The 25374-nt window shown below is 49.7% G+C and overlaps 6 protein-coding genes across 6 annotated transcripts; 4 read left to right on the forward strand and 2 right to left on the reverse strand.

Annotated features, from left to right (window-relative positions):
* Nucleotides 1-325: 325 nt before the first annotated feature.
* Nucleotides 326-1883, forward strand: PGRI_064620 (M20 family metallo-hydrolase; the record flags this gene model as incomplete). The annotated part of the gene is made up of 4 exons (XM_040794176.1): nt 326-489; nt 543-860; nt 927-1754; nt 1805-1883. 4 exons carry the CDS (start codon nt 326-328, stop codon nt 1881-1883), a joined length of 1389 nt encoding a protein of 462 aa, XP_040649426.1.
* A 2798-nt stretch (nt 1884-4681) lies between these two features.
* On the forward strand, nt 4682-7032 carry PGRI_064630 (acetate--CoA ligase; the record flags this gene model as incomplete). The annotated part of the gene is made up of 6 exons (XM_040794177.1): nt 4682-4720; nt 4810-6054; nt 6113-6373; nt 6426-6555; nt 6616-6890; nt 6970-7032. 6 exons carry the CDS (start codon nt 4682-4684, stop codon nt 7030-7032), a joined length of 2013 nt encoding a protein of 670 aa, XP_040649427.1.
* A 1690-nt stretch (nt 7033-8722) lies between these two features.
* Nucleotides 8723-15578, forward strand: PGRI_064640 (nucleoporin family protein; the record flags this gene model as incomplete). Its single annotated transcript, XM_040794178.1, has 6 exons — nt 8723-8813; nt 9112-9231; nt 9533-13284; nt 13437-13673; nt 13731-15392; nt 15465-15578. The coding sequence occupies 6 exons, from the start codon at nt 8723-8725 to the stop codon at nt 15576-15578; spliced, it is 5976 nt and encodes a 1991-aa protein (XP_040649428.1).
* A 3786-nt stretch (nt 15579-19364) lies between these two features.
* PGRI_064650 (uncharacterized protein) lies at nt 19365-19619 on the reverse strand (the record flags this gene model as incomplete). The annotated part of the gene is made up of 1 exon (XM_040794179.1): nt 19365-19619. The coding sequence occupies one exon, from the start codon at nt 19617-19619 to the stop codon at nt 19365-19367; it is 255 nt and encodes an 84-aa protein (XP_040649429.1).
* A 1442-nt stretch (nt 19620-21061) lies between these two features.
* PGRI_064660 (putative MFS transporter) lies at nt 21062-22998 on the forward strand (the record flags this gene model as incomplete). Its single annotated transcript, XM_040794180.1, has 2 exons — nt 21062-22236; nt 22302-22998. 2 exons carry the CDS (start codon nt 21062-21064, stop codon nt 22996-22998), a joined length of 1872 nt encoding a protein of 623 aa, XP_040649430.1.
* Nucleotides 22999-23557: 559 nt separating this feature from the next.
* On the reverse strand, nt 23558-25175 carry PGRI_064670 (NADH-quinone oxidoreductase subunit NuoF; the record flags this gene model as incomplete). The annotated part of the gene is made up of 3 exons (XM_040794181.1): nt 23558-24715; nt 24788-24859; nt 24918-25175. The coding sequence occupies 3 exons, from the start codon at nt 25173-25175 to the stop codon at nt 23558-23560; spliced, it is 1488 nt and encodes a 495-aa protein (XP_040649431.1).
* Nucleotides 25176-25374: the final 199 nt, after the last annotated feature.

Consider the following 25374-nt stretch of genomic DNA (forward strand, 5'->3'; position numbering starts at 1 on the left):
AAGAAATTTGGTGTTGGTAGATGTCGCGGGAAGGCGTCGATCCCTTGTTAACCTTGGAACCTGCCAACAGAGGTGAATTTTCGGTCAATAATATTATTCGAGTCAAAATACTCGGCAGCCTCGATTATTGCTACCGTATCCACACCTGTTGTGAGAAGGCGCTACCAGAGTCATAGATTGGTGAGTACCCTCGGACCTTGAGAAGACGATTTTTAACCCAATAAAGCGCTTTTATATTTGAATTCTTCAGCTCCCGCCATCTAATTGAAATCACTTCGGTTATTCAATAGACCAGCTGTTTGGCCACTCCCACTTGGCCCGTAAAATGTACGGCACAAAAGGCGCAACACGCGCGCTCCATTTCAATGCCCGGCGGTTCTCGACCGCCACCAGACTACAAGCACCATCAGGACTCAAGATCAATTCGAAGCGCTTGTGGAACACGCTGCACGAGACATGTGAATGGGGTGCTGAACATCGCTATGGCGAGTACGTACCGATTTTTCCATACAACCATTGAACACATTCTAACGACGTAGCAGAAACCCAACAGATACAGGGATGGCCCGTCTAACTCTCAATGATGATGATGCCCGTGTTCGCCGGTGGTTCGCCACCGAAGTCCAGAAGCTAGGCTGCTCTCTTTCCGTGGACCAGATGGGAAATATGTTTGCGCGTCAATCAGGCCGGTTGAACTCGGCTGCTCCAATGATCGCAATGGGAAGTCATCTCGACACTCAGCCTCGAGGTGGTCGGTATGATGGTATTCTCGGTGTTATGGCTGCTCTCGAGATCCTTCGGACAATGAAGGAAAATGGGTTCCAGACTAACTACGATGTCGGAGTGGTCAACTGGACTAAGTAAGCATCAAAATTTGTTTCATCGCACTTGCCATTTATGGTTGTCGCTAACCAACAAATCCACAGCGAGGAAGGTGCACGATTTCCCAAATCAATGTGTTCCTCGGGTGTTTGGGCAGGTGCTATCCCAATCCAAAAGGCTTGGGACCTGCGTGATATTCACGATCCTAATGTAACTCTCCGCTCTGAGCTTGAAAGACACGGATATCTGGGCGACATTGCTTGTTCTAGCGATCCGGCAACCGGATACCCTCTCGGGGCCCATTTCGAGCTGCATATTGAACAGGGCCCGATTCTCCCAGGAAACAACCGATCAATTGGTGTTGTTCAAGGTGCCCAGGGATACAGATGGTTGACTATGACCGTTCACGGAAAAGATGCTCACACCGGAACAACACCTTTCAGTGCCCGTCAGGATCCATTGCTTGCATCGTCTAGGATGATTGCCGCTTCACATGATATTGCTAAGCGACACGATGCACTGGCCTCAACTGGTATTATCAGAGTCCCATCGAATGCGTCTACGAACACCGTCTCATCGCAAGTGACTTTCACTCTTGATATTCGACACCCTCAGGATAGTGTGGTGCATGCCGTGCAAGACGAATGCCTCAAGGCGTTCGAAGTCATTGCATTGCAAGATGGCAAGGGTGTCTCCTTTGATTGGACCTTGGATACTGACTCGCCAGCTGTCAAGTTCGACGATAACTGCGTGGCATCTATCCAGGCTGCGGCGGATCAGCTGGTTGGCCGTGAGCAATCTATGCTCATGACTAGTGGTGCCGGTCATGATACTGTTTATACTAGCAAGCACTGTCCCTCTGCGATGATCTTTGTCCCTTGCCGGGATGGTGTGAGCCACCACCCGACAGAATATTGCAGTCCGGAGGATTGGTAAGTCCCTCTCATTTCCTTGGAGCCTGTTAAAAATCTGACACTCGCAGTGCTTTGGGTACGCAAGCTCTTCTTGAAGCTGTTGTTCACTACGACCAATTCAGGGTAGAGACTGAAGGGCAAAAGTAATTGACATTTTCAGTTGACATTGAATCAGACCTAGATTTCGATATGTTATATGATAATATAAGTTGCACCCTACAAATAATTAACGAAAAAAGTAGAAACCTTAAAAAAATAGTATTAGGTATAACCTTATAACTTCGAGATTGGAAATGAAATATGTCAAAAACACCAAATGCAGACAAGATTAAGGTCTTGCTGGAGCTTCAAGTTAATTTTTAAATGTGTTCACCACATGTCAGTACTGCTGTGGACCTATTGCATATAGTCTACCTCAGGAATTATGTGAGACAACTCTAGAATCTGATATCAGTCAAAATAAGCTATTCGCCACCAGAAAGTCATAAGTCAAATCTTCTTTTCGCGTGAAGTCTTCCAGAACATAAGTGGATCCGCCCCACTACAATTATTCGAAACAGAATCGAAAAGCTTCACCCCGAGGTCCCGGACGTCTATAGCTGACTATATATCGAGGCAAATGAGGTTGCAATCGATATGTCCATTTATAACACATGAACTAGAATATAACACACAAAATACTTGAATCCAAGAACCATACAAGCATGTAACGATCTAGCCACCTTCTATTATGCTCTAGCCACCTTCTATTATGATCTAGCAACAGCCTCCTGTTTTATGATGTGTCCGGGCCTGAAAGTCATGCAATCCAGTGGCGCACCGTTAATTTAGGTAAATGTAACGACAGACAAGGGTAACCGCATAGATTTGGCGCTTGTATTATTCATTAGATGAACTCGTACCGCACAGGTTTGGCGTGTAATATTTCTCTCTCTCTCAACATATTACATATACAGGCCGTTTCCCCAGCGTAGAATTGGAATTTAGTTGGATATTTATTTTGTTGGGGGAATATCAAGTAAAGCATGGAGTTAACGCGGGTTTTTCTCGGTCCTCTTCACGCTGACTTGTCCCACAATAATCTTTGTTATCGAAAATCCCATTGTGTTCATTGGGCAGAGTCTGGGCTTTCCCCTGCAATTCAACGATCGTACTACTGTAAATAGTACAAATACCGCTTAAAACCCGTCGGATCCCCCGGTGTAGCGTATACGTCTTGGGTTCGGGCTGGATCACTCTTCAAATTTTGTTGGGAAGTGGGAATAGGTGGATATTAAAAACAACCTTTTTCTTTTTGCAGAGCAGCTGCAGTAGTGTGTTCACGAGACGTGCGGACTTCGTATTTCACATTCCACTGATATTCATGGTGCAGTAGCAGTCACAGAGGGGCGAAGATCCCAAAGCTAGATACCACCTAACCCTAAAAGATAGAATAGACTGAACTGTTTCAGATTCAATAGATTTAAAGATCATATTCTCTAAATATTTCCAATGTAAATATTTACTAACTAAAAAAAAAGTACGTACATGATAACAAAAGGTACCCCCCTGCAAGGAACCCCCCTTTGTCCCACACTCATTCCCACACTCATTTTACCCCCCCACAACAGAACATCCACAAAACCCTCCTATGTAACATTCGAAAAATGATAATATGGGAAGTAAATTAAAACATGTGGTAAATACGGAGTACAGTAATTGAATAGTGGACACAGTCTAATATTGAATATCAAGTATACTCTGAACATATATCTGCTCAGTTCGTATAAAGTTCTAGGCTATTTGCTATGATCATCAGATCAACGGCGTCAAGTGCCATACACAAGAAGGTTTCTGTAGCTTACTCATCCACCCCGCAGTAGAGGTCCCGAGATCGGCGATCGGGTCTAATACGAGAACCTCTATGATGGCGAAGTTATGTACAGAATATATGCAGGGATATTCGGTCCGACGATGACTTGACATCATAACATTCGTATTATGACATATTGCCAAAAAAAATAAGTTCCATACCTAGGTAGCCAGTAAAATAGGGATACAAATGTATGCTCACGAAGTGCGGCCTCAAATATCCATATTCGGCATGAAAAGGCCTTCGGGAGAGGGGCTCGAGCATACGCTTGTATCTCTGAATATCTGACTTGCAGGTCTCCTGTGGCCCGCTCTCCCCTGGCCCGCGACCACCCCGGACCTTGGCCCTTGGCTAAGCCAAGATTATAACCTCCGCCTATTGGACTCGGACAAAGGGTTCAATGCGGCATACCTAGGCTGCGGTCGGTTGAACTAGCGTTTCTTTCCGACTTGAAACGCCCCAATAAGGTGGCGGGCATCATCTTAGTCAAAATATTGGAGGGGCAGCTTACCCCGGAGCAACGGAAGGAATGACAACCCCCGCATGGCCGAACCCAAACTCGTATGTATGTTTGTATGTGATGATTGCAATAAAATTGGCCTATGTTGTAGATTATAGTGTATTGAGAATGTATCTCATTTTCCTAATTCGAAGATCGAAGTGGATAATCTTACATAGTACAATGCATATGTACTATGTACTTTATAGGCGGCTAGATAGAGTGGTATTTGGGGTATTTTATTGTAAGTGCACGGACCACCGACATGGAAAGGGAAGTGCCACATCCACCCGGGAAAGCTGGACTACTAATATTGTCGTGAATCCCCTCTTTAGATCTTCTTTTTTTTCTTTTCTTCTCTACTATAACTGTTTTGCACATTCATACTCCTTTTATAAATTATAATCCTCAACTCCCACAGTAAGTCCATTCCTAGCCAACCTTCCCCCACTATCTGCATTCAAGCTCATCCCACCTTATTCGCATTTCCCTATTCCGGACTTTTCGCAACTCATTTCCTCTGACATATGATCTCGCATAGGACTTGTTATATACTTCATTTTGCATTGATAATTCTTATTGGACCCCACAATCATGTCGGACGGCCCTATTCAGCCTCCTAAACCTGCAGTGGTAAGGATTACCTTCCTCCTTACCGGGAATGACTAGATCAGCGTAGCTCTAGTGACCACAGTATCACGGGCTAACAGTTGGTGATATAGGTGCAAGAAGCCCACGAGGTCGATACTTTCCACGTCCCCAAGGCGTTCCACGATAAGCACCCCACCGGCACCCACCTTAAGGATATCGACGAGTACAAGAAGCTTTATGAAGAATCAATCAAGAGTCCCGACACTTTCTGGGCTCGCATGGCCCGCGAGCTCCTCACATTCGACAAGGACTTTGAAACCACACACCACGGCTCGTTCGAGAACGGCGACAATGCCTGGTTCGTTGAGGGTCGATTGAACGCATCGTTCAACTGTGTCGATCGCCATGCTCTTAAGAACCCAGATAAGGTCGCTATTATTTATGAGGCCGATGAGCCCAACGAGGGCCGCAAGATCACCTACGGAGAGCTAATGCGCGAGGTGTCCCGGGTTGCCTGGACTCTGAAGGAGCGTGGTGTCAAGAAGGGTGACACGGTCGGCATCTACCTGCCCATGATTCCCGAGGCGGTGATCGCTTTCCTGGCTTGCTCGCGTATTGGTGCCGTGCACTCCGTTGTCTTCGCTGGTTTCTCTTCCGACTCTCTCCGGGATCGTGTCCTGGACGCCGCCTCCAAGGTCGTCATCACCTCCGACGAGGGCAAGCGCGGTGGCAAGGTCATTGGCACTAAGAAGATTGTGGACGAAGCTATGAAGCAGTGCCCCGACGTGCACACCGTTCTGGTGTTCAAGCGCACTGGTGCCGAGGTGCCCTGGACCGCTGGCCGTGATATTTGGTGGCACGAGGAGGTCGAGAAGTACCCCAACTACCTCGCCCCTGAGCCAGTCAGCTCCGAAGACCCTCTCTTCCTGCTCTACACTTCCGGTTCAACCGGCAAGCCCAAGGGTGTTATGCACACCACTGCCGGCTACCTGCTTGGTGCTGCCATGACTGGAAAGTACGTGTTTGATATCCATGATGATGATCGCTACTTCTGCGGTGGTGATGTCGGTTGGATTACTGGTCACACCTATGTCGTGTACGCCCCTCTATTGCTTGGCTGTGCCACCGTTGTGTTCGAGAGCACTCCCGCCTACCCTAACTTCTCCCGCTACTGGGATGTCATTGACAAGCACGATGTCACACAATTCTATGTTGCACCCACCGCTCTGCGTCTGTTGAAGCGCGCTGGAGATGAGCACATTCACCACAAGATGAAAAGTCTACGTATTCTTGGCTCAGTTGGAGAGCCCATCGCTGCGGAAGTTTGGAAGTGGTACTTCGAGTCTGTCGGCAAGGAGGAAGCTCACATCTGCGACGTTCGTTTCCCCTTCTCTTTGGACCTATTGGAATAACTTCTAATTTTTGAATCTACAGACATACTGGCAAACCGAGACCGGTTCAAACGTTATCACCCCTCTTGGCGGTATCACCCCCACCAAGCCCGGTAGTGCTTCCCTGCCCTTCTTCGGTATCGAGCCTGCCATTATCGACCCCGTCTCCGGCGAGGAGATTCTTGGCAATGATGTCGAGGGTGTTTTGGCCTTCAAGCAGCCGTGGCCCAGCATGGCCCGCACCGTGTGGGGTGCCCACAAGCGTTACATGGACACTTACTTGAACGTGTACAAGGGTTACTACGTAAGCCGCCCTGCAGCCCGAATTTATGTAATTGATACTAACTCGTCTATAGTTCACCGGAGATGGTGCTGGCCGTGATCACGACGGCTACTACTGGATCCGTGGCCGTGTCGACGATGTCGTCAACGTTTCTGGACACCGTCTGTCCACCGCTGAGATTGAGGCCGCTCTTCTCGAGCACCGTAAGTGCAACCACATTACATTCAAAAATTGCCACCTGAGCCCAAACTGACTATGAACAGCCTCCGTTGCTGAAGCTGCTGTCGTTGGTATCTCCGACGAGCTAACCGGCCAGGCTGTCAATGCCTTCGTCGCTCTCAAGGAGAGCAACGGCACAACAGAACAAATCAGCAAGGACCTTGCCATGCAAGTTCGCAAGTCCATTGGTCCCTTCGCCGCCCCCAAGGCTGTCTTCGTTGTGGAGGACCTCCCCAAGACCCGCAGTGGCAAGATCATGCGCCGTATCCTGCGGAAGATTCTCAGTGGCGAGGAGGACAGCCTTGGTGATACATCGACTGTAAGCACATCGCTCCCTCGGCAGCATAATTTTCGCAGTCATATTCTCAGAACAATAGCTAACGAAATTTTCTTCGCAGCTCTCCGATCCCAGTGTCGTGGACAAGATCATCGAAACCGTCCACACCGCCCGCCGGAAGTAAAGTGAAGGTCTATGAATTTGATGATAATGACGTTGGAGAGCAAAATTCCTCGTGAGATTTTTGGAAGTAGTATGATGGTTCTTCGTGGATCATCCACCCCCGACCTCGGTCTAGTTGGTTCATGGCGGAATTAGATTTGACCATGCGGGTGGTTGGCTTTTTGTTTATTTTTTTGGCCGGTTTCAGAATCACTACTTGTACTTGAGATTCCCTTGGCTCGCTCAGAAGCGATGTGAATAGTATTTTTTTGGCGCTTCATATATACTTCTTGCAAGTGATTCCTAGATTGGTGGTTACCGAGGGTCAACCTTGTTACGAAGCATTTGTCTAGTGCGCAGCATTAGTCTAAAACCCCGAATAAGAGAGTGCATACTATCGTTTAATTTTCCAAATGGTCTCGGCCCTTCATTGAATGAATTAGTAGGCATCCCCTTTTCACCGAAGCACGCATTGCCACCTAATGTAGAGTAGGTACCAAAGCCATGTCATCGTCCATATGTAGCCAGCCCAATAAAGGCTTCTTCTCAAATTCCAAGTATGACCCAATAGTGTAAACTTCTTATGCGACTTGCCTCGGACCAAACCCGAGGATACCATTGTCATGAGTATACCCAATGGGGTGCTTACCTGCATTGTCCTAACTCTCATTGGATGACTCGACAAGGTGTTATGCACATATCCTTACACAGTAAACATGTACATAGGACTAGGCGCTGCTTTTTGGTCGTACTATAAATCCTCTTCGGTTAATGAGTTCAAGCCACAGCGTTGGCTTGCCACCATGGAAAACAAGAATTCCCTTTTGACCCTGAGGGCAGTATATTTCGTTGACCTATTTCGAATTATACTCCCATCCCTCGAAGATCTTGAATATCATGAATGGCCAATAGCAAGGCTGTTTTTATAGTTGGTACCTTAGGTATAACCATGGGAGCCTCCGGCGCGTGGGCGTCCGGGGGTGTCAAATGCAACTAATATGCGCACGTGGCTATAATTCACTCTAAATTTCGAGATAGAATGGCAACTATACGAAGCTATCATAATAACTGTAAAATACTAGAATACATCATCGGTTATGAGGTGCTAGACGCATATGGATAACCTTTGTTTTGATATAGGTTCTGCGATAGAAATCAATCAGGTCGATATAGACCTTAGAAGAAAAATTTGGGTCGAGATTGTATAGACAGAAATCACTTCAGAGCTTATTTGGAAATCATGAACGGGATGAGCAAAAATATTAAAAAAAAAGGGAATTTTTGAGAGCTACTACAAAGTAGAAGTAAACGGGTATACATCAAGTGGCAACATTGAATTCACTTTCGGATCATTTGTGACTGACAATATTGGTCAACCAATAGAAAATCTCGCATCAAGCTGCATTGAGGATTAATGAGTCACTTATCAATAAAAAGACCGAAGACAAGTTTATTGTCATTGTTCTGCACCGCATTCATTGGAGACATCCGATTTAGGCAGCTATCACGTGACGGAATATTGTGACCCGGACCTTACCTAACACAAGTCTCCAGCAAACTTAACTCTTCCTTTTCTGTCGCGTCTTCTCCCTCTTTTCTCCATCCCCGCGCACTCCTGCTCGCTATTCTCCTTCTATTAATCTGCACTCTCTCGAAACTGCGCGCAATCAACCTATGACTTCGTGAACACCCGACAAACTCCAACCGACATCATGTCTTTCGGATTTGGAGGGTTCGGCCAGAACAACCAAAGCAGCGGCTTTGGCACTGGCACTGGCTCTGGCTTTACCGGCACTGCTGGAGGTAGGTCTTTTCTGCTCCCATTTTCAATTCCCTTTGCGTTTTCGCCCTATCCCTATCTTCCCTCCTATTCGTGTCATGTCCTCGGCTTTTCCCTATCTGGACGACCGGTGCTCCTGGTTCCGACCCGCGGTGGTGCCACGCGCGAGGCGAAAAAACTACCAACATTACGACCTTCGCCGTGCTATCGAAAATCACCTGCGGACTATCTGGATGCATTAGCGACACCACAACAAGATAAGGAATGCAAGGGCTTCTTCGAATCCAAGTCTCTCTGACCGCGATCCCCTCCGTCATCTAGGCTTTGGCTCGACAGCTTCCCCGTTTGGAGGTGCCACCAGTGGCACTTCAGGCACTGGCTTCGGTGGTGGCGCTTCCAACACATCTACTGGCTTCGGATCTGGTTCCGGCACTGGCGGAGGTACGTGCTCAAACATCTGGGCTTTGCGCGACTCTCAATATTCCCTGGCGAGGCCCCCCATCGCTTCACACAGTGCGGTTCAGATCCTCCTGGACTGGTCGCGCGCGTACACTCTGTGAATTTGCTCTTTGGTCCCCCTGGAAAGATCGCTTGTGGCCCTCTCCTGGAATTGCCAATAACCTGTGACTTGCCCACATTTTCGCCGACATGCATCCGGAGGACCTCCATTTATTAATCCGCACTTTATTAATCGTTTTATTGGAGGGTTGATTGTGTTTGCTAACTATTTACTTTACATTAGGATTCGGAAATACTCCGGCGCAGCAACCTAACGCCCTTTTCGGTGGTCAAGCCCGCCCTGGCGGATTCGGCACTACCACCACTTCTAACAGCGGCTCTCTCTTCGGAGGAGGCACTCAGACAGCTGGAACCGGCGGCTTCGGTACTGGTGGAGGATTCGGTTCTACCGGCACTACTGGCGGCTTTGGCGCCAATGCTAGTGCAGCCCCTGCAGGTGGAAGCCTTTTCGGCAGTGCCAAACCCACTGGTTTTGGCTCTTCGACTACGGGCACTACCGGATTCGGCACTAGCGGTGGCTTCGGATCTACTGCGGCTTCCACCACAACCCCCACCACCGGCTTTGGTGGCTCAGGCACTGCCTTTCAAGGAGCTCTACCTACCTGCGAAGGAACTGGCGGCACCCCGTTCACTCCTTGGAACGAGAAGGATACCAGCTCAACCAACACTACGAACCACTACCAAAGCATCTGCTTTATGCAGCCCTACAATAAATGGTCCTTTGAGGAATTGCGCCTAGCGGATTATCAACAAGGTCGCCGCTTCGGCAACGGTAGTGGACAAGCCGGTGGCTTTGGCGCTCCCGCTTTCGGTGGCGCCACTACCGGTGGATTCGGTCAGCAAAATACTACAGCTACTCCTGGCGGCTTTGGCGCTAGCACCACTCCATTCGGAGCGGCTGCCACAAGTGCACCAACTGGTTTCGGTTCAACCCAGACCGCAGGAGGATTCGGCTCTACACCTGCTAACCCATTGTTCGGTGGAGCAGCCAAACCAGCAACTTCCTTGTTCGGTGGTGGAGCTACTCCTGCAGCTTCGTCAGGATCCCTCTTCGGAGGAGCCACACAGACGGCTGGTGGCTTCGGAAGTAACACCGGTACTGGAACTGGATCAGCTTTCGGCAACACCGGCGGATCCTTGTTCGGTGCCAACAACCAGCAACAGCAGAATAAGCCCGCATTTGGCGCCGCTGCGACAACTGGCGGTAGCGCCTTTGGTGGTTTCGGTAATACTCAAACAACTACCGCCGCGAATCCGTTCGGAGGTGCGACCGCCACAGCCTCGCCCTTTGGTGGCGGTACTCAGCAGCAAGCACCAAGTGCCTTCGGTGGTTTCGGTGGTGCAACCCAACAAAACCAAGCTCAAACTCAACCCAAATCACTGTTTGGCGGCGGTGGATTTGGTGCGGGTACTCAGCAGCAGGGAACTGGCACAGGTTTGCTCGGCGGCGGCGCTGGCACTACTCCATCTACTGGATCTTCACTCTTCGGTGGAGCCCAGCAGCAACCTCAGCAGCAGGGAGGTAGCTCACTCTTCGGCGGTCAAACTCAGCAAACTGGTACCGGTAGTAGCTTATTTGGCGGTGCACAGAATCAGCAGCAACAAAAGCCGACTGGTCTCTTCGGATCTACCCCAGCTCCCGCTGCGGGTGGTTTCTCTGGCTTCGGTGCCTCGCAGCCCCAGCCAGCCACTGGTGGTAGTAGCTTATTCGGCACACAAAACCAACAGCAGCAGAAACCCACTGGCCTCTTTGGCTCAACTGCAGGCACTGGCGGTAGCCTGTTCGGCGGTGGTCAAACCACCACGGGCCAGGGCGCTGGCTCTTCGCTCTTCGGTGGTCAAAACCAGCAACAGCAGACCGGCGGCCTAGGTGCCAGTCCTTTCGGTGCCTCTATGCCCGGACAGCAGTCTCAACCTGCTCCTGGTAGCTTCCAAGCGTCGCTCCTTGATGGAAACCCGTATGGAAGCCAGTCTATCTTCTCTGGTCTTCCTGCCCCTGGTGGATCGGCTCCCGGTCCCCTTGCCACCCCGCTGTCTTCCAGCATGAAGCAAAAGCAGCGAACTCCGTTGCCAGTCTACAGAATTACTCCCAACGCTGCCAATCGTCTCATTACCCCTCCAAGGCGTGGATACGGTTTCTCTTACTCTACTTATGGCTCGCCATCTGCCAACACTGGTACTCCATCTGGTCTTGGTAGCAGCTTGTTGGGTCCCGGTGGTGGCAGTAACAGTCTCCGCGGCAGTGTGAGTGGCAGCATTGGTCGTAGCTTCAGCAAGAGTTACTCCACTAGCAGTCTTAGCAAGACCTTCGACCCAGAATCGGACAGCATTCTTTCTCCCGGTGCCCTGCAGGCCGGCAGCTCACGTGGTACCAGCAACCTGAAGCGTCTCACTATCAACCGTGGTCTGAGAAATGAAATACTCTCGACCTCTACTCGTACTTCCCCAGCTCCTCTTCTCACCAATGGAGAAGACGCTGCTCAGTCTACCGACAAGCTGAAGAAAAAGGTCAGCTTTGACGCTACTACTTCCGGTGCTAACGGTGGAGAACTTGTTCGCGTTGAACCCAAGAGTCCTGAGCCGTCTGCCGAGGAGCTTGGATTCCTCCGGTCTGTGCGCAAGAGCGGTAGCCTTAATGGTTTCGACGCTGCCGGCACTACCGATCGTCCCGAGCTGGAGCCCGTCCGCCGTGACCTTGCTGTTGTCCCCGAAAGCGCACCACAAACCGCCAACGGTGCTACCGTTAAGCGCCTCACGTTCATCCCTGGTGGTGATCCTAGGCCTGGCGAGTATTGGATGCGGCCCTCACGTGCCGAACTTAGCCGGTTGAGCCGCGACCAGCTCAGACAAGTCGTTGACTTCACCGTCGGCCGTCATAACTGTGGATCTGTCACTTTCAACGGCCCAGTTGATCTGACTACCGTTGATCTGGACAACCTTTTCACCACTGTTGTGGATATTGGTCTTCGCAAGATTACTGTCTACCCCGAGGAATCGGTCAAGCCTGCCAGAGGCAAAGGACTGAACGTGCCATCTACCCTGCGGATTGAGAACTCCTGGCCCCGTGGCAGAGATAGGAAGAGCAACTCGCCTGTCACTAGTGGTCCTTTGTTCGACAAGCACATCGATCGCCTGCAGAAGGTGGGTGACACGGAGTTCGTTAACTACGAGACTGAGACTGGCACTTGGGTTTTCAAGGTGCCTCATTTCACCACATACGGCCTTGACTATGATGAAGAGGAAGGCGAGAGTCTCGACCAGAGCACCATGAGTGCCCAGGGCCCTGACCACCCCACGAGTTTCGATCAGTCCACCACTTTCTCCATCGACGAGTCCTTCGTCGGTTCCATGGTCGGTGTTGAAGACGATACCTTCGATTTCAAAAAGCGCAAGCTTGTTCCTGGCTCCTTCGCTAATCAGGCCATGCCTGTGGAGGATGATTATTTTTCTGAGGGTGAGACCGAGTCTTTTTTAGAGGAAGGCTCCACGGGTTCAACTACTGAGAATGACGATGATGTCGTCACCGAGAGCCAAGTGTCTGGCGATTCGGTAGTTGGATCAGATGAGGCAGATGAAATGGATATGGCGGGTGCCTTTCCAACTCCTCATCGCACCGTGGAGCGGGACGACTACCAGAGCACCAACGGTGATCTGGATACCACTTACCCTATGTCGACACGTTTCGCCAGTCCTACAAAGCCGCAGCTTGATCTTAGTGGCGACTGGGCTGAGCACCTGCAACGCACCATTAGCCCTCGCAAGCAGAATCGTGATGCCTTGCGTGAAATGCAGGCAGACGCTTTCATTGATCGCAACCTTGTGAACGACGAATCCCCCACAACCATTGCGACAGCTCCTCCCAAGAAGGGGTTTTCGAACAGCATTGATCTTATGAACTCTTTATTTCAGCAGCCGCGCAAGCAAGCTGCTTCTTCTCCGCTGAAGGCCCCTAAGGCACCGCCAAAGGGCTTTGAGGTTAGAACTCCCTTCTTATGTTCACACTGATTTTTATTCCCTTTGTCTTTTTCCCTCATGGCACTGCATCATGTATCTATGAAATTGCACATCACCTGTCAGATAGTTTAACAATGCGATAACCTGAGCTAAAACTTTTCTCTTCCTTCCAGTGGCCTTACAACAAGCAACCCAAGACGTTTGCTGGCGATACAACACAAATGAGTGAATCCGATGCCGCTTTCCATGACTCTTTCAAGCCCCGCTGGGGTCCCATGGACTCCCTCGTCTGCGCGAAAAACGACATGGAGGACACAATCTTGGGGGTGAACCAGACCTGGAAAGAAAGCTTCTCTGTTTTCAGCGAGGAGCGTGATATTGCAGTGATGATTTACAACCAATCTGGCGAGGTATGATTAAGCGGCTTTGTTGATGCTTATTTGAACTTGATACTGATGATGATATAGGCCAGGGAAATGCTTGAGGTCCAGCGGCTTCAGTCCTCTATCCAGCGCATCGACGGCACTCCTTTTGTTCGTATGGCCAAGGTCGACCTGTCGCAGTTCCCTCTGTCACCTTCTACCCGTTCCCAGTCGGAGGAAGAGCGCTTGGTGTGGCAACTTCTGAACATTCTTTTCAATGACGATATTGAGGATGACATCTCAGCGGGTGTCCCGGTGCGACTACGACAGCAATTTGCGCACCGGATCAAGAAGGATCGACTTTCACGTCTGTGGGAGGGAATCATTCGTGAAAAGCACTCCCAAAACCTGGATCTGATCCGCTCTCCGGTGGAACGCGCCGTTCATTTGATTTGTTCGCACCGAGTGGACGAAGCGTGCAAGACACTGATCGACAGTCAAAATCCTCATCTCGCCACCGTTGTCGCCCAAATTGGCCGCGATGCTACCTCGCGAGCTGACATAGCGAACCAGATCAATGTATGGCGACAGACCAACATACTTTCGGAGATGAGCGAACCCGTACGAGCCCTTTACGAACTGGTTGCAGGAAATGCTCTCCGCAGCGAAGGAAAATCGGGCGGCGCGCTTGAAGACCGGGCCTCCAGCTTTGGCTTCTCCGAGCGGTTTGATCTAGATTGGTTCCAGGCCTTCGGCCTTCGTCTGTGGTATTGCACTGCTGAAGATGAGCCAATCGAGGTGGCTGTTTTCAAGTTCCTTGAGGACTTGGCTACCGGACAAGAACCCGCCTTCCCCCACCCGTCGCACCAGGCCAGTACACATGCGGTCCTGCAGCCTGGCTCTGATACCCTTGGGCGCGAGTCTCCTCTTTGGGTTCTACTCAAGGCCTTCTCGGCGGTCGAAGGCCACAGCGCCCAATCTATTGAATTCCCGGCATCTTTCCTTCCTGAGTCCGTCTCCGGTAACCGTCTGTCCAACCGACTCTCTTTCCAGCTACACCACGTTCTCGCTGCGACGATCGGACAAAACCAGGCCATCAAGATCAACCAACATCAAACCGACCAACTCGTCTGGGACTTCGCTTCTGAACTCAGCGCGGGCGGAAAACTTGATCAAGCACTGTTTGTCCTCCTGCACCTCTCCCAAGCCGATGACCGCAAGCACGCCGTCCAAGAGACTCTCGCTCGGTTCGCCGCTCAACTCCCTGAGCCCTTTGCCGCCGACGGTTCCTCCCACCCAGCATGGCAATATCTCGTCACTGAGCTACAGATTCCCGAGCCCTGGATCTGGATTGCCAAGGCCCTGCATGCTCGCGACATCGGCGATGCTGCCCGTGAGGTCGACTGTCTTATTCGCGGAAAGCACTGGAACGACGCCCATGCCACATTTTGTCGCATCGTCGGTCCTAGCACCATCATCGAGGGTGACTACCGTACCCTCGAGGCTCTGGTCTCTGGCTTCGGCGACGGGCCCGAGCGTAAAATGCGCGGCTGGACTTCTGGTGGTGGCGTTTACGAAGATTTCCTCCGCCTGGTTAACTCCACCAGCGGCCGACGTGACCCAACTCGCCTGAACCGCTTGGTGGCTGCTCTTGTTGCCATGGGCGATCGTGTCCAGGGATCCGGTTTGGAAGGACTGGAGGAGCGTGTTGCATTTAAGGAGATGAGCCGAGCTGTCGCTGGCTGGATTACGCATGAGGATGTTCAAGTTAGTTCCCTCCCTTTTCCTTTTCCGTTGATATATTGTTTTTACTTGTTACTGACTTCCGTCTTTTTACAGTGCGTCGAATCCTCCGCTATTCTAGGTCTACCCTTGACAGGCGATGCTCGCGTTTTGCAGACCGCAGAGATGAGCCGTCGGTACTACGGTGTCATCATGGCGGGCGGCTATTAAGTTTGAGAAAACAAGCAAATCATGTTCCAGTCGCATATGTTCGTTGTGGAATTAGCGGGCACTAACTATCCAAAGCCCAAGCACCCTGATCTTTTTTCTTTTGTTTTGCCCCTTTGTTTTTTCCCCTGTGTTCTGTTCCCCAAATGATCTCAAATGGTTCCCATGACATGTATTGTACTCTACCCTATTGCTGAAAACTACTATTTGAACCAATTCATTCTGTCCTTGTCATTCTCTGGTGTAGATATTGTAACACTTCGTAGTCATACCGATCACTTACGGCTAGGATCATTGGTTGCAACCCTAAGTACGACTCATATCGAGATGTTTGCAAGGGGGGCCTGGTATATCCATATGCTGATAGATTGTTGAATTGTGACATGTTAGTCGATGTAGTCTTCAAATTTCTGCGTATAACATAACATCTTTCATATTATCCGGGGGGGGGGCTACAGGGACTTAGAGTTGGTTACCAGCAAGGATTTGATTGACCATAAGCGAGGTTTCGTTTTCAAACTGCTACACACAAGTCGACCATATTCAGAATTCCCACCCACTGCAGTCGAGGCACCAGGGGAGTGGCAAGCTGTGTTTAGGACTTGCGTGGTAGACTCAAACAGGTGGCACGAGTCACTAAGATCCTTGATACTGGCTATTCCGGGCGAGCATGATCTAGGCATGAGATATTGGGCATTAAAAACCTTCAAGGCTAATACAGCCCATTCTACTGGATTGGGGCGGATCGTTTTCTTTCTTACCTTAAGGTACCGAGCAACCTCATTCTAGTCCTCCCCATCTGCCGAGATGAAGAAGTCACTGGTCTTTCCGGGTTTGGTAGCAGACGACCGTTGTTAGGTTTGGGATTAATATCACACATTGTTTTGAATTCCCGTGGAGTATCCATCAATAGAAAACCGCTACAAACTGTGTACAGGGCGTATTTTGTATCAGACTATTTCTTTCAATAGGGCCATTTTGTGACCAAATTATGCCTGAAGATGAAGAATAATCACACGCCCTCTTGCATACGACAGGGACGTGAATACCATGTATATCTTTCCAGCCAACTCGTCCTACATAGATGGGTCTGCTTCATGTGGCTACGCATGGCTGGGTACCGCACAGGCTGTCTTATCGAGACGTCAGTTCCATGGCCCGATAGATTAAAATAGAGGATGAATTTACCCCTAAACTGGATAGCATTCTTGGAGGATTCCATTACAAATTACACGGTCCAACTTCCAGACTCTTGGGACAGAGGCTCCCCAGGGACTTGATCTGAGACAACAGGTGGTGTATCCCAAGGGAATAGCTTCACCATGCCTCTGCTGTCCATATTGGTGCCTAACGACATTGTAGTCCTTTTCCTTCAACATTTTCAACTCCGTCAACCCATGATGCCGAATTGGTGGGATAGTCTGGATCATCGCTCGAATTATAGCGTTTGGGAACTCGGTGCCGGCGATAGGGATCTGATGTTATATTCTCAAAAGGCCGGCTTCTTGGTTGGGTCGTCCTTGCGGTAGAAGAGGAGCTTGGTGGTGGCGAATGGGGGATCGAGTTCATCGTCGACATCCTAAGTCATGAGGGATGTCTCGTCGAGTTTCTAGGTGATTGCCCATGTCTCGGAGGGCAACTGAAGGAGTTTATTCGCGTCGGCTATGATGCAAGTGCCCTCAAAGGCCGATGAGGATGATGATTTCAGCGCTATGCACGTCAAAGCATGTGGAAAATTTCTGTGATTCAGCATGAGGAAGACCAACAGTGTGTACCCCGGGTCATAAACATAAGAGATGAGGGAAGAGCCTAGAAGTACCATTTTAGGCGCACATGATATATATAAGTCGGTTTTCGTGACACCTCTTTACTCCTTACCCTCTGCCCAGGACCTGTCTACTTTATAGCTGATTATTTTGGCCCTTCTCGCCGGAGCTATCGTAAAGTCATGTACACATGATATCCAGAAAATATCTAAAACGAGGTTTAACAAGACTCCAATGAAGAGCATCAAAAAGACATTGCACGGCTGCGTAAGCCAACTGCGCATTCTTGTCGATATCAGCTTCAAATTGCTACATATATATAACTTCTTCGTACGAAGACTATACAGAGGGATCCGCGGAGTTGGTTACCAGCGAGGAATGTATTGATTATCGACGATGAGTGGTCACATCCGACCTTCTTCCTCTCAAAGACAAATGTACCTACTCCTGTCGCCATATTTTGCACGATGTTCCGCAGATGAACAACCTTAGCCCTGTTGGTAGTAACACTCTGGGTGCACCACACTAAACCGATGTGTTCAACGAATGCGTGACACATATCCAGTCTACCACTATAGTCAAATCAAGACTGTCCCAAGTATACTCCCAATGATATTCGACAAGGATTTATCCGCATACAGGTGGGCGACGATACCTACCCACTAACTGCTGTAGGGGTCCCACTCGGTTCTGCGAGATCGTTTAGCCAGTTTGAACAATGTAAACGACATCTCACTATTTCTGAGTGCTGTCAATAGATACAGCCATTCAGAAAGCTGAGATATACCTAAATATAATAAAAGTAAGCATATACACCCTCAGATACTACCTTAGGGATAAGGAATAGACGTGCCCGTGGACATCCTATCAACTCATCATACGTACATAGATTGGCTGTCTCAATAGACCCTGTATCAGGTGACTCCTGCAAAAGAGGAAGGCACGACCCTTGAGGTTCCTTCCTAAGTAGGAAATCGCGTCGACCTGCCAGGGTATAAATACCCCTCTTCAGATTTCTTTCTTCTTTTTCTTTTCTTCCTTCTTCATATCTCTCCTCTGAATTTTCCTCTGGGCCTTGACTTCCATATTTTTAAGGCCTCCATGACCCACCCTCATACCCGTGGACCTGCCTCCACAATGACTTGTCTCTATGATAAACTTCTTTCATGACCATCCATCATGACCATCCATCATGATCACCCATCATGGCCACCCATCATAGCCATCCATCATCCATCGTGACCATCTATTATAACAATCATCTATCATAACCATCCACGGTAACAACCATCCATCATAACCATCTATCATAACAATCATCTAACATGACTATATATTAGGACATCCATCCACTGTAACGACTATCTATCATGACAACCATCCATCATGACCATCTTATGACAACCATCTGTCATAACCATCCACGGTAATAACCATCCATCATAACAATCTATCTTGAGAATCATCTAACATAACTATACATCAGGATATCCACCGTGACAACTATCTACTGTGACAACTATCTACTGTGACAACTATCTACTGTGACAACTATCTACTGTGACAACTATCCATCGTGGCAACATCCATGACCATCCATCTGTCATGACCATCCATTATACCCATCCATTGTACCAACTATCCATCGTGACCACATATCTTGACAATCATCTGACATGACTATACATCAGGACAACCATATATCATGACCATCCATCATGACTATCCCTGACAACCATCCATCATAACAACCAATCCTTCATTCAACTGATCCTCCGATCAACCATCCACTTCACTCAACCACTTCCAGTCTTGCCGTGACTGGTTTTGGCTTCAGAACAACTGGCAGGCTAGCAATGACAAACGAAAAAATAACAAAAAGAAAAACAAAAAAGAAAAAGAAAAAGAAAAAACAAAACAAAAAAACAAAAAGAAACAAAAAAAAAGAAAGAAAGCAAAAAAGAAGAAACAAACAAAACACAAAAAGAAAAGAACAAAGCCCTAAACGATATCAATCAAGCCCTCAATCAACCGTTCCAGTCTGACTGTGGCGGGCTTCGGCTTCAGGACAATCGGCAGACTTGGTCAAACAACGCAATTCAATCAAGTCATCCATCTCAATCAAGTCATCCATCACAATTAAGTCATCCATCACAATCAAGTCATCCATCTCAATCAAGTCATCCATCTCAATCAAGTCATCCATCTCAATCAAGTCATCCATCTCAATCAAGTCATCCATCTCAATCAAGTCATCCATCTCAATCAAGTTATCCATCTCAATCAACAAAGTCAATCAACCTCCCCCAGTCTGACCGTGGCGGGCCTTCTGGCTTCAGGACAATCGGCAGACTGGTCGAGCAACCACTTCAAACATCCACCTCAAACAATCAATCCACTTCCACCGACCCACTTCTATCAACCTCCCCCAGTCTGACCGTGGCGGGCCTTCTGGCTTCAGGACAATCGGCAGACTTGGTCAAACAACGCTATTCAATCAAGTCATCCATCTCAATCGTCTATCTCAGTCATCCATCTCAATCAAGTCATCCATCTCAATCAACCTACTTCAATCATCTACTCCCAGTCTGACCGTGGCGGGCTACGGCTTCAGGACAATCGGCAGACTGGTCGAGCAACCACTTTAACCGCCCACCTCGATCAACCGCCTACCTCGATCAACCGCCCACCTCGATCAACCGCCCACCTCGATCAACCGCCTACCTCGATTAACCAATCAACAACTCCCAGTCTGACCGTGGCGGGCCTTCTGGCTTCAGGACAATCGGCAGACTTGGTCAAACAATCCAACTCGATCAAGTTATCCATTTCAATCAACCTACTTCAATCATCTACTCCCAGTCTGACCGTGGCGGGCTACGGCTTCAGGACAATCGGCAGACTGGTTGAGCAACCACTTTAACCGCCCACCTCACCTCGATTAACCGCCCACCTCGATCAACCGCCCACCTCGATTAACCGCCCACCTCGATCATCCCAATTCAACAATCCAATCAACAACTCCCAGTCTGACCGTGGCGGGCCTTCTGGCTTCAGGACAATCGGCAGACATGGTCAATCATTCACTTCAATAAACCGTATACTTTATACAATCAACCACTTCAATTGGTCAATCCTTCAATCAACATCGACTTCGGTCACCCGCCATCCTCTGACCTTGAAGAGAATGAATGAGAAGAGGCCGTCTGGAACGACAAGAGCTCCGCAGGGGGGGTTCTCTGAAGGAGGCTGCTTGTCAGGAATAGGTTACAGCGTATACCGAAAAGGACACTTGAGCATTTGGTTTGGTAATCTATCTTGAGATACATGTAACTAGTGAATGAACTGGCGTCTCTTGCGTTATCCTGGGCTTTCCTTCTCATAAGGCATCAATTTCAATCTTATTCTAATGCTTTTACAAACCTTCAAGGGCATACTTATAAGGATGCCTTTGTAGTTGGCGTTACAATTATGTTAAAGGCGTTAGTAGGTTTAATTCAAATAGCAACGCTATAAGATATTTAAATCAGCAAGCTTAAAAGTGCGTGTGTATAGAAGTGTGGTTGTGCGAAGTAAAAGAGGGTTGCGCAGAACCGTTTCGGAAGGAGCTAGACTTGCTGTTTCTCTACTTCTCATTTTCTACTTCTCTATTTCTCCACTTCTCTATTCTCACTCTAACTCACTCTTACTGTTTCTTTTGTTTATACGTTATTCATCAATATGGAGGTGCAAATGGTCGAAGGAAGTCTCGAGGAAGGGACCATGACAGTACGTGGTCCCTTCGAACATGCCCCAGATTACAGGTTAAGGAGAGTCGACAGTGGATATGGCCCTGGCTTAACTGAAGTACCCATCAACATACCAGTCGCATATACATCACCCAGCGAGATCAACAACGTTCATGATCAGTCCACAGCTACTACTACTGAGAACGGTCTACACTCTCTAGCTCCTGAACCACACATCGAGTCCACAGAAACAGCGCCAGATAATTCACAGCCATTGTTCTCGGCATTCAGCAAGTACGAAAAGTTGTTCATCATAATCATGGTGACGCTTGCTTCGTTCTTCTCCCCTCTTTCGGGTCAAATATACTACCCCGTCATGCCAACATTGGTACGAAACTACCACCTCACCCCGGAACTGATCAACCTCACAATCACAACATATCTGATCCTGCAAGGCCTCGCACCGAGCTTCATGGGCACATTCGCCGACACCGGGGGCAGACGTCCAGCGTATATCATCGCATTCACTGTCTATACTGCTGCCAACATCGGGCTAGCGTTACAGAACAGCTTCGCGGCGTTGCTTATCCTCCGCTGTCTCCAGAGCGCAGGAAGCAGCGGCACCGTGGCCTTTGGATATGGCGTTATAGCGGATATTGCGACAACAGCAGAGCGTGGGAAGTATATTGGGCCCATGGCAGCAGGTGTTATGGTTGCACCTGCACTTGGTCCTGTTATCGGTGGTCTTTTAGCTAAATTTCTCGGCTGGCGCAGTATCTTCTGGTTCTTGACCATTGTTAGTGGAGGGTACTTGGTGTTCTACGTGCTTGCTATGCCGGAGACGGCGCGCAAGATTGTTGGTAACGGCAATGCAGTACCACACGAGTGGTGGCGCAAATCAGTCTTCCAATGGTGGTCGAAGAGGCAGGCACAGTCGGGCGAAGAAGACACTGGCGCAGAAGAATCTCAACAGTTCCCGCATACGAAGAGACTTAGGTTTCCGAATCCTCTCAAGTCCTTTGTCATTCTACTGGAGTGCGATGCCCTGATCATCATCTCATACATCGGAATCGTGATGTTCTCGAATATCGCTCTGTTGACAAGCACGCCCAATCTTTTTGGTCCGCTGTACGGATTCAACGAGCTGCAGATTGGTCTCTGTTTCTTGTAAGCTATTGTCTCTCTCCTTATCTTTCCAACCAAGGTGTCTATTGAATAACACAAATTCCTAGGCCCCTCGGAGTAAGCTCTTGCCTCGGTGCAGTTCTATATGGGAAAGTCATTGACTACAACTACAAGCGGACAGCCCAGAATCTCGGATTCCCGGTGGACCGGGAAAAAGGAGACGATTTGCGCGGTTTTCCAATCGAGCGTGCTCGTCTGCAAACAGTATTCCCGGTAATGGCCATCGGCGTTGGAGCATTCATCCCATATGGCTGGGTCCTGCAGCAAAGAGTACACTTAGCTGCCCCTTTGGTGCTGCAGTTCATTATAGGCTTCTGCTTTGTTGCATCCCTGAACTGCCTCAACACTCTTCTTGTCGACCTATTCCCAGACAAACCCGCCACAGCCGCGTCGGCATGCAATCTTGTTCGCTGCTGCCTTGGTGCTGTTGGGGCCGCTGTCATTAGCCAGATTCTGAGTGGCATGGGATGGGGATGGTGTTTCTTTTCTCTAGGGTTGGTCATGGCTGTTGGGATGGGGTTGCTCTGGGTCGAGAATATGTATGGGATGGGCTGGAGAGAGAAGAGGTTGCTCAAGATCGAACGAAAGAAGGCGGAGAAAGAGGCGAGAGCAGCTGAGATTCGGGTCGAAGGAAAGGCCGATAGGAGAGAACAGGATGATACTAATGCTGGAGCATCAGTTTCTGGTGCTGATGTTAATGTCACTGGAGGAACTGGAAGAATTGATAATCGCTCGAACCAGTGAAGCGAAACTCGGGGATCATCGCTCTGCTATTCTGAGGCGGTAGACTTTGTCGTTACTGTATTCAGTCGTCTGTTTTGTGCCTCGCACTAATCACGTCATGGAAATAGGGATAGTCGGCCGGCTATGCGGTCTTGTGATGTCTTTCGAGTAGTCATTTTTACATACTTTCTTTCCTTCCTCGGTTTTATAGCAGAAAAAGAGCTTAAAATATGTAGACGGCCGGCCTCTATATAGGATGGAGAAAATGGGGCTATGCTATATGGGCATGAATGAAGACATCAAATGCATCAAATTTGCTACCGACTGTACAATAAAGGGAAACCTAGGCGCGATAGATGAACACGAGGGGATCGAGCAGAGTAAAGAAAAGAGAAACGCCACCCTCCCCAGCCGGACCAGGCAACAAGAAACAAGAAAAGACATTACCGGCGAGGGAGGGCGAGATATAAGAGAGGTCTAGATGTGATAATCATCCCCGACCCGTTCCTGCTTCTTTTTGAGGGGACAACAAAGGGAGAAAAAAGGGTTGTAAATGGGAAACGGAAGGTGCGAAGTGCGTTTACATGCCAGGTGAGATCAGCTTGCCCTCAGCACGGCTGTTGGGGTGCCAGCCACCGGCGAAGGGGGCAGCGCCAAGCTCCTTCTCGTACTGGCGAATGCGGGCCTCCAGCTCGGGACGGAAGTGGCGGATCAGACCCTGGATGGGCCAGGCGAAGGCCTCACCCAGAGCGCAGATAGTGTGACCCTCGACCTGCTTGGTGAGCTCCTGGAGCATGTCGATTTCGCGCTCGCGGGCATTGCCGGTCTCGAGACGCTGCATCATCTGCATGGTCCATTTGCTGCCCTCACGGCAGGGGGTGCACTGGCCGCAAGACTCGTGCTTGTAGAAGGTAGACAGGCGAGAGATGGCACGGACGATATCTGTGGACTTGTCCATGACGATGACAGCAGCTGTCCCCAGACCGGTCTGGGAGTCCTTGAGGGCGTCGAAGTCCATGAGCTGGTTGTCGGCCACGGACTTGGGGATGACGGGAGTCGACGAGCCACCGGGGATAACGGCGAGCAGGTTGTCCCAGCCACCGCGGACACCTCCACAGTGCTTCTCGATCAGCTCGCGCAGCGAGATGGACATCTCCTCCTCCACTGTGACGGGGTTGTTGACGTGACCGGAGATGCAGAAAAGCTTGGTACCGGCGTTGCGCTCACGGCCGAAGGAAGAGAACCAGCTAGCACCACGGCGCATGATCGTGGGTGTCACAGCAACGGTCTCGACGTTAGTGACTGTGCTAGGGCAACCGAACAGACCGACGGCGGCGGGGAAGGGAGGCTTGAGGCGGGGCTTGCCGGCCTTGCCCTCAATGGACTCAATGAGCGAGGTCTCCTCACCACAAATGTAGGCACCCATTCCTCGGTGAATGTACACGTCGAAGTCGTATCCGGTACCGCAGGCGTTCTTGCCGATCAGGCCAGCCTCGTAGGCCTCGTTGATAGCGCGCTGGAGAACAGTAGCTTCGTGGTAGAACTCGCCACGGATGTAGATGTAGGCAGCGTTGGCGTTCATAGCACGACCCACCACCAAGCAACCCTCAATCAGCTTCTGGGGGTCCTTGCGCATAATCTCTCGGTCCTTGCAAGTACCGGGCTCACCCTCATCTGCATTGACAACCAGATAACGGGGGCGAGGATCCTTGTCCCAATCCTTGAAGTTCATGAACGACTGTCGAGTAGCGGGTCAGCCCGGGTATCCCAAAACATTCGCGTTCGTCGGAATTGCGTGTAGACCACTTACGTATTTCAATCCTGAAGGGAAACCAGCACCACCACGGCCACGGAGGCCAGATGCCTTGATCTCTGAGATGAGCTGTTCATGGCATTAGCAATTGGTAATTCCCCAATCCGTCAATTGTGCGACAACCTACCCAATCATCACCCTTCAAAATCATATCCTTGGTCCGGTACCAGTCACCATATTTCATTGCCGACTTCAAATCCGCACCATGGTGTGAGTAAAGGTTGGTGAAGATCCGATCTTGGTCCTTAAGTCCGCCATAGTGCTTCACGGGAGGTGCCTCCGACACAGATGCGAAGGAGCGGGCGGCCGCCCCCTGGGCGCGGAGGGAGCGGGTCGAGAGGTGGGAGAGGGAGGAGGTGGAGGGAGCCGCCGCTCTGGATATCATGATGACGGCGGGGGTGACAATGCGTGGTGAGGGTCAAAGGGTCGTGGAGAAGGAGGGAAGGGAGTCGTGGAGCTCACGGCAATTCCTGCGCTTGCTGAATGATCCGCCTTTGGGCGCAATATGATTGGATGGTATCCCATCACGTGATTATTTTGCTGAGTCAGTATTCCAAGTTTGGTCATGACGACCTCAAGTATGC

Source organism: Penicillium griseofulvum (genome assembly GCF_001561935.1).
Source record: "Penicillium griseofulvum strain PG3 chromosome Unknown contig_91, whole genome shotgun sequence".
In the NCBI taxonomy this organism is placed as follows: Eukaryota; Fungi; Ascomycota; class Eurotiomycetes; order Eurotiales; family Aspergillaceae; genus Penicillium; species Penicillium griseofulvum.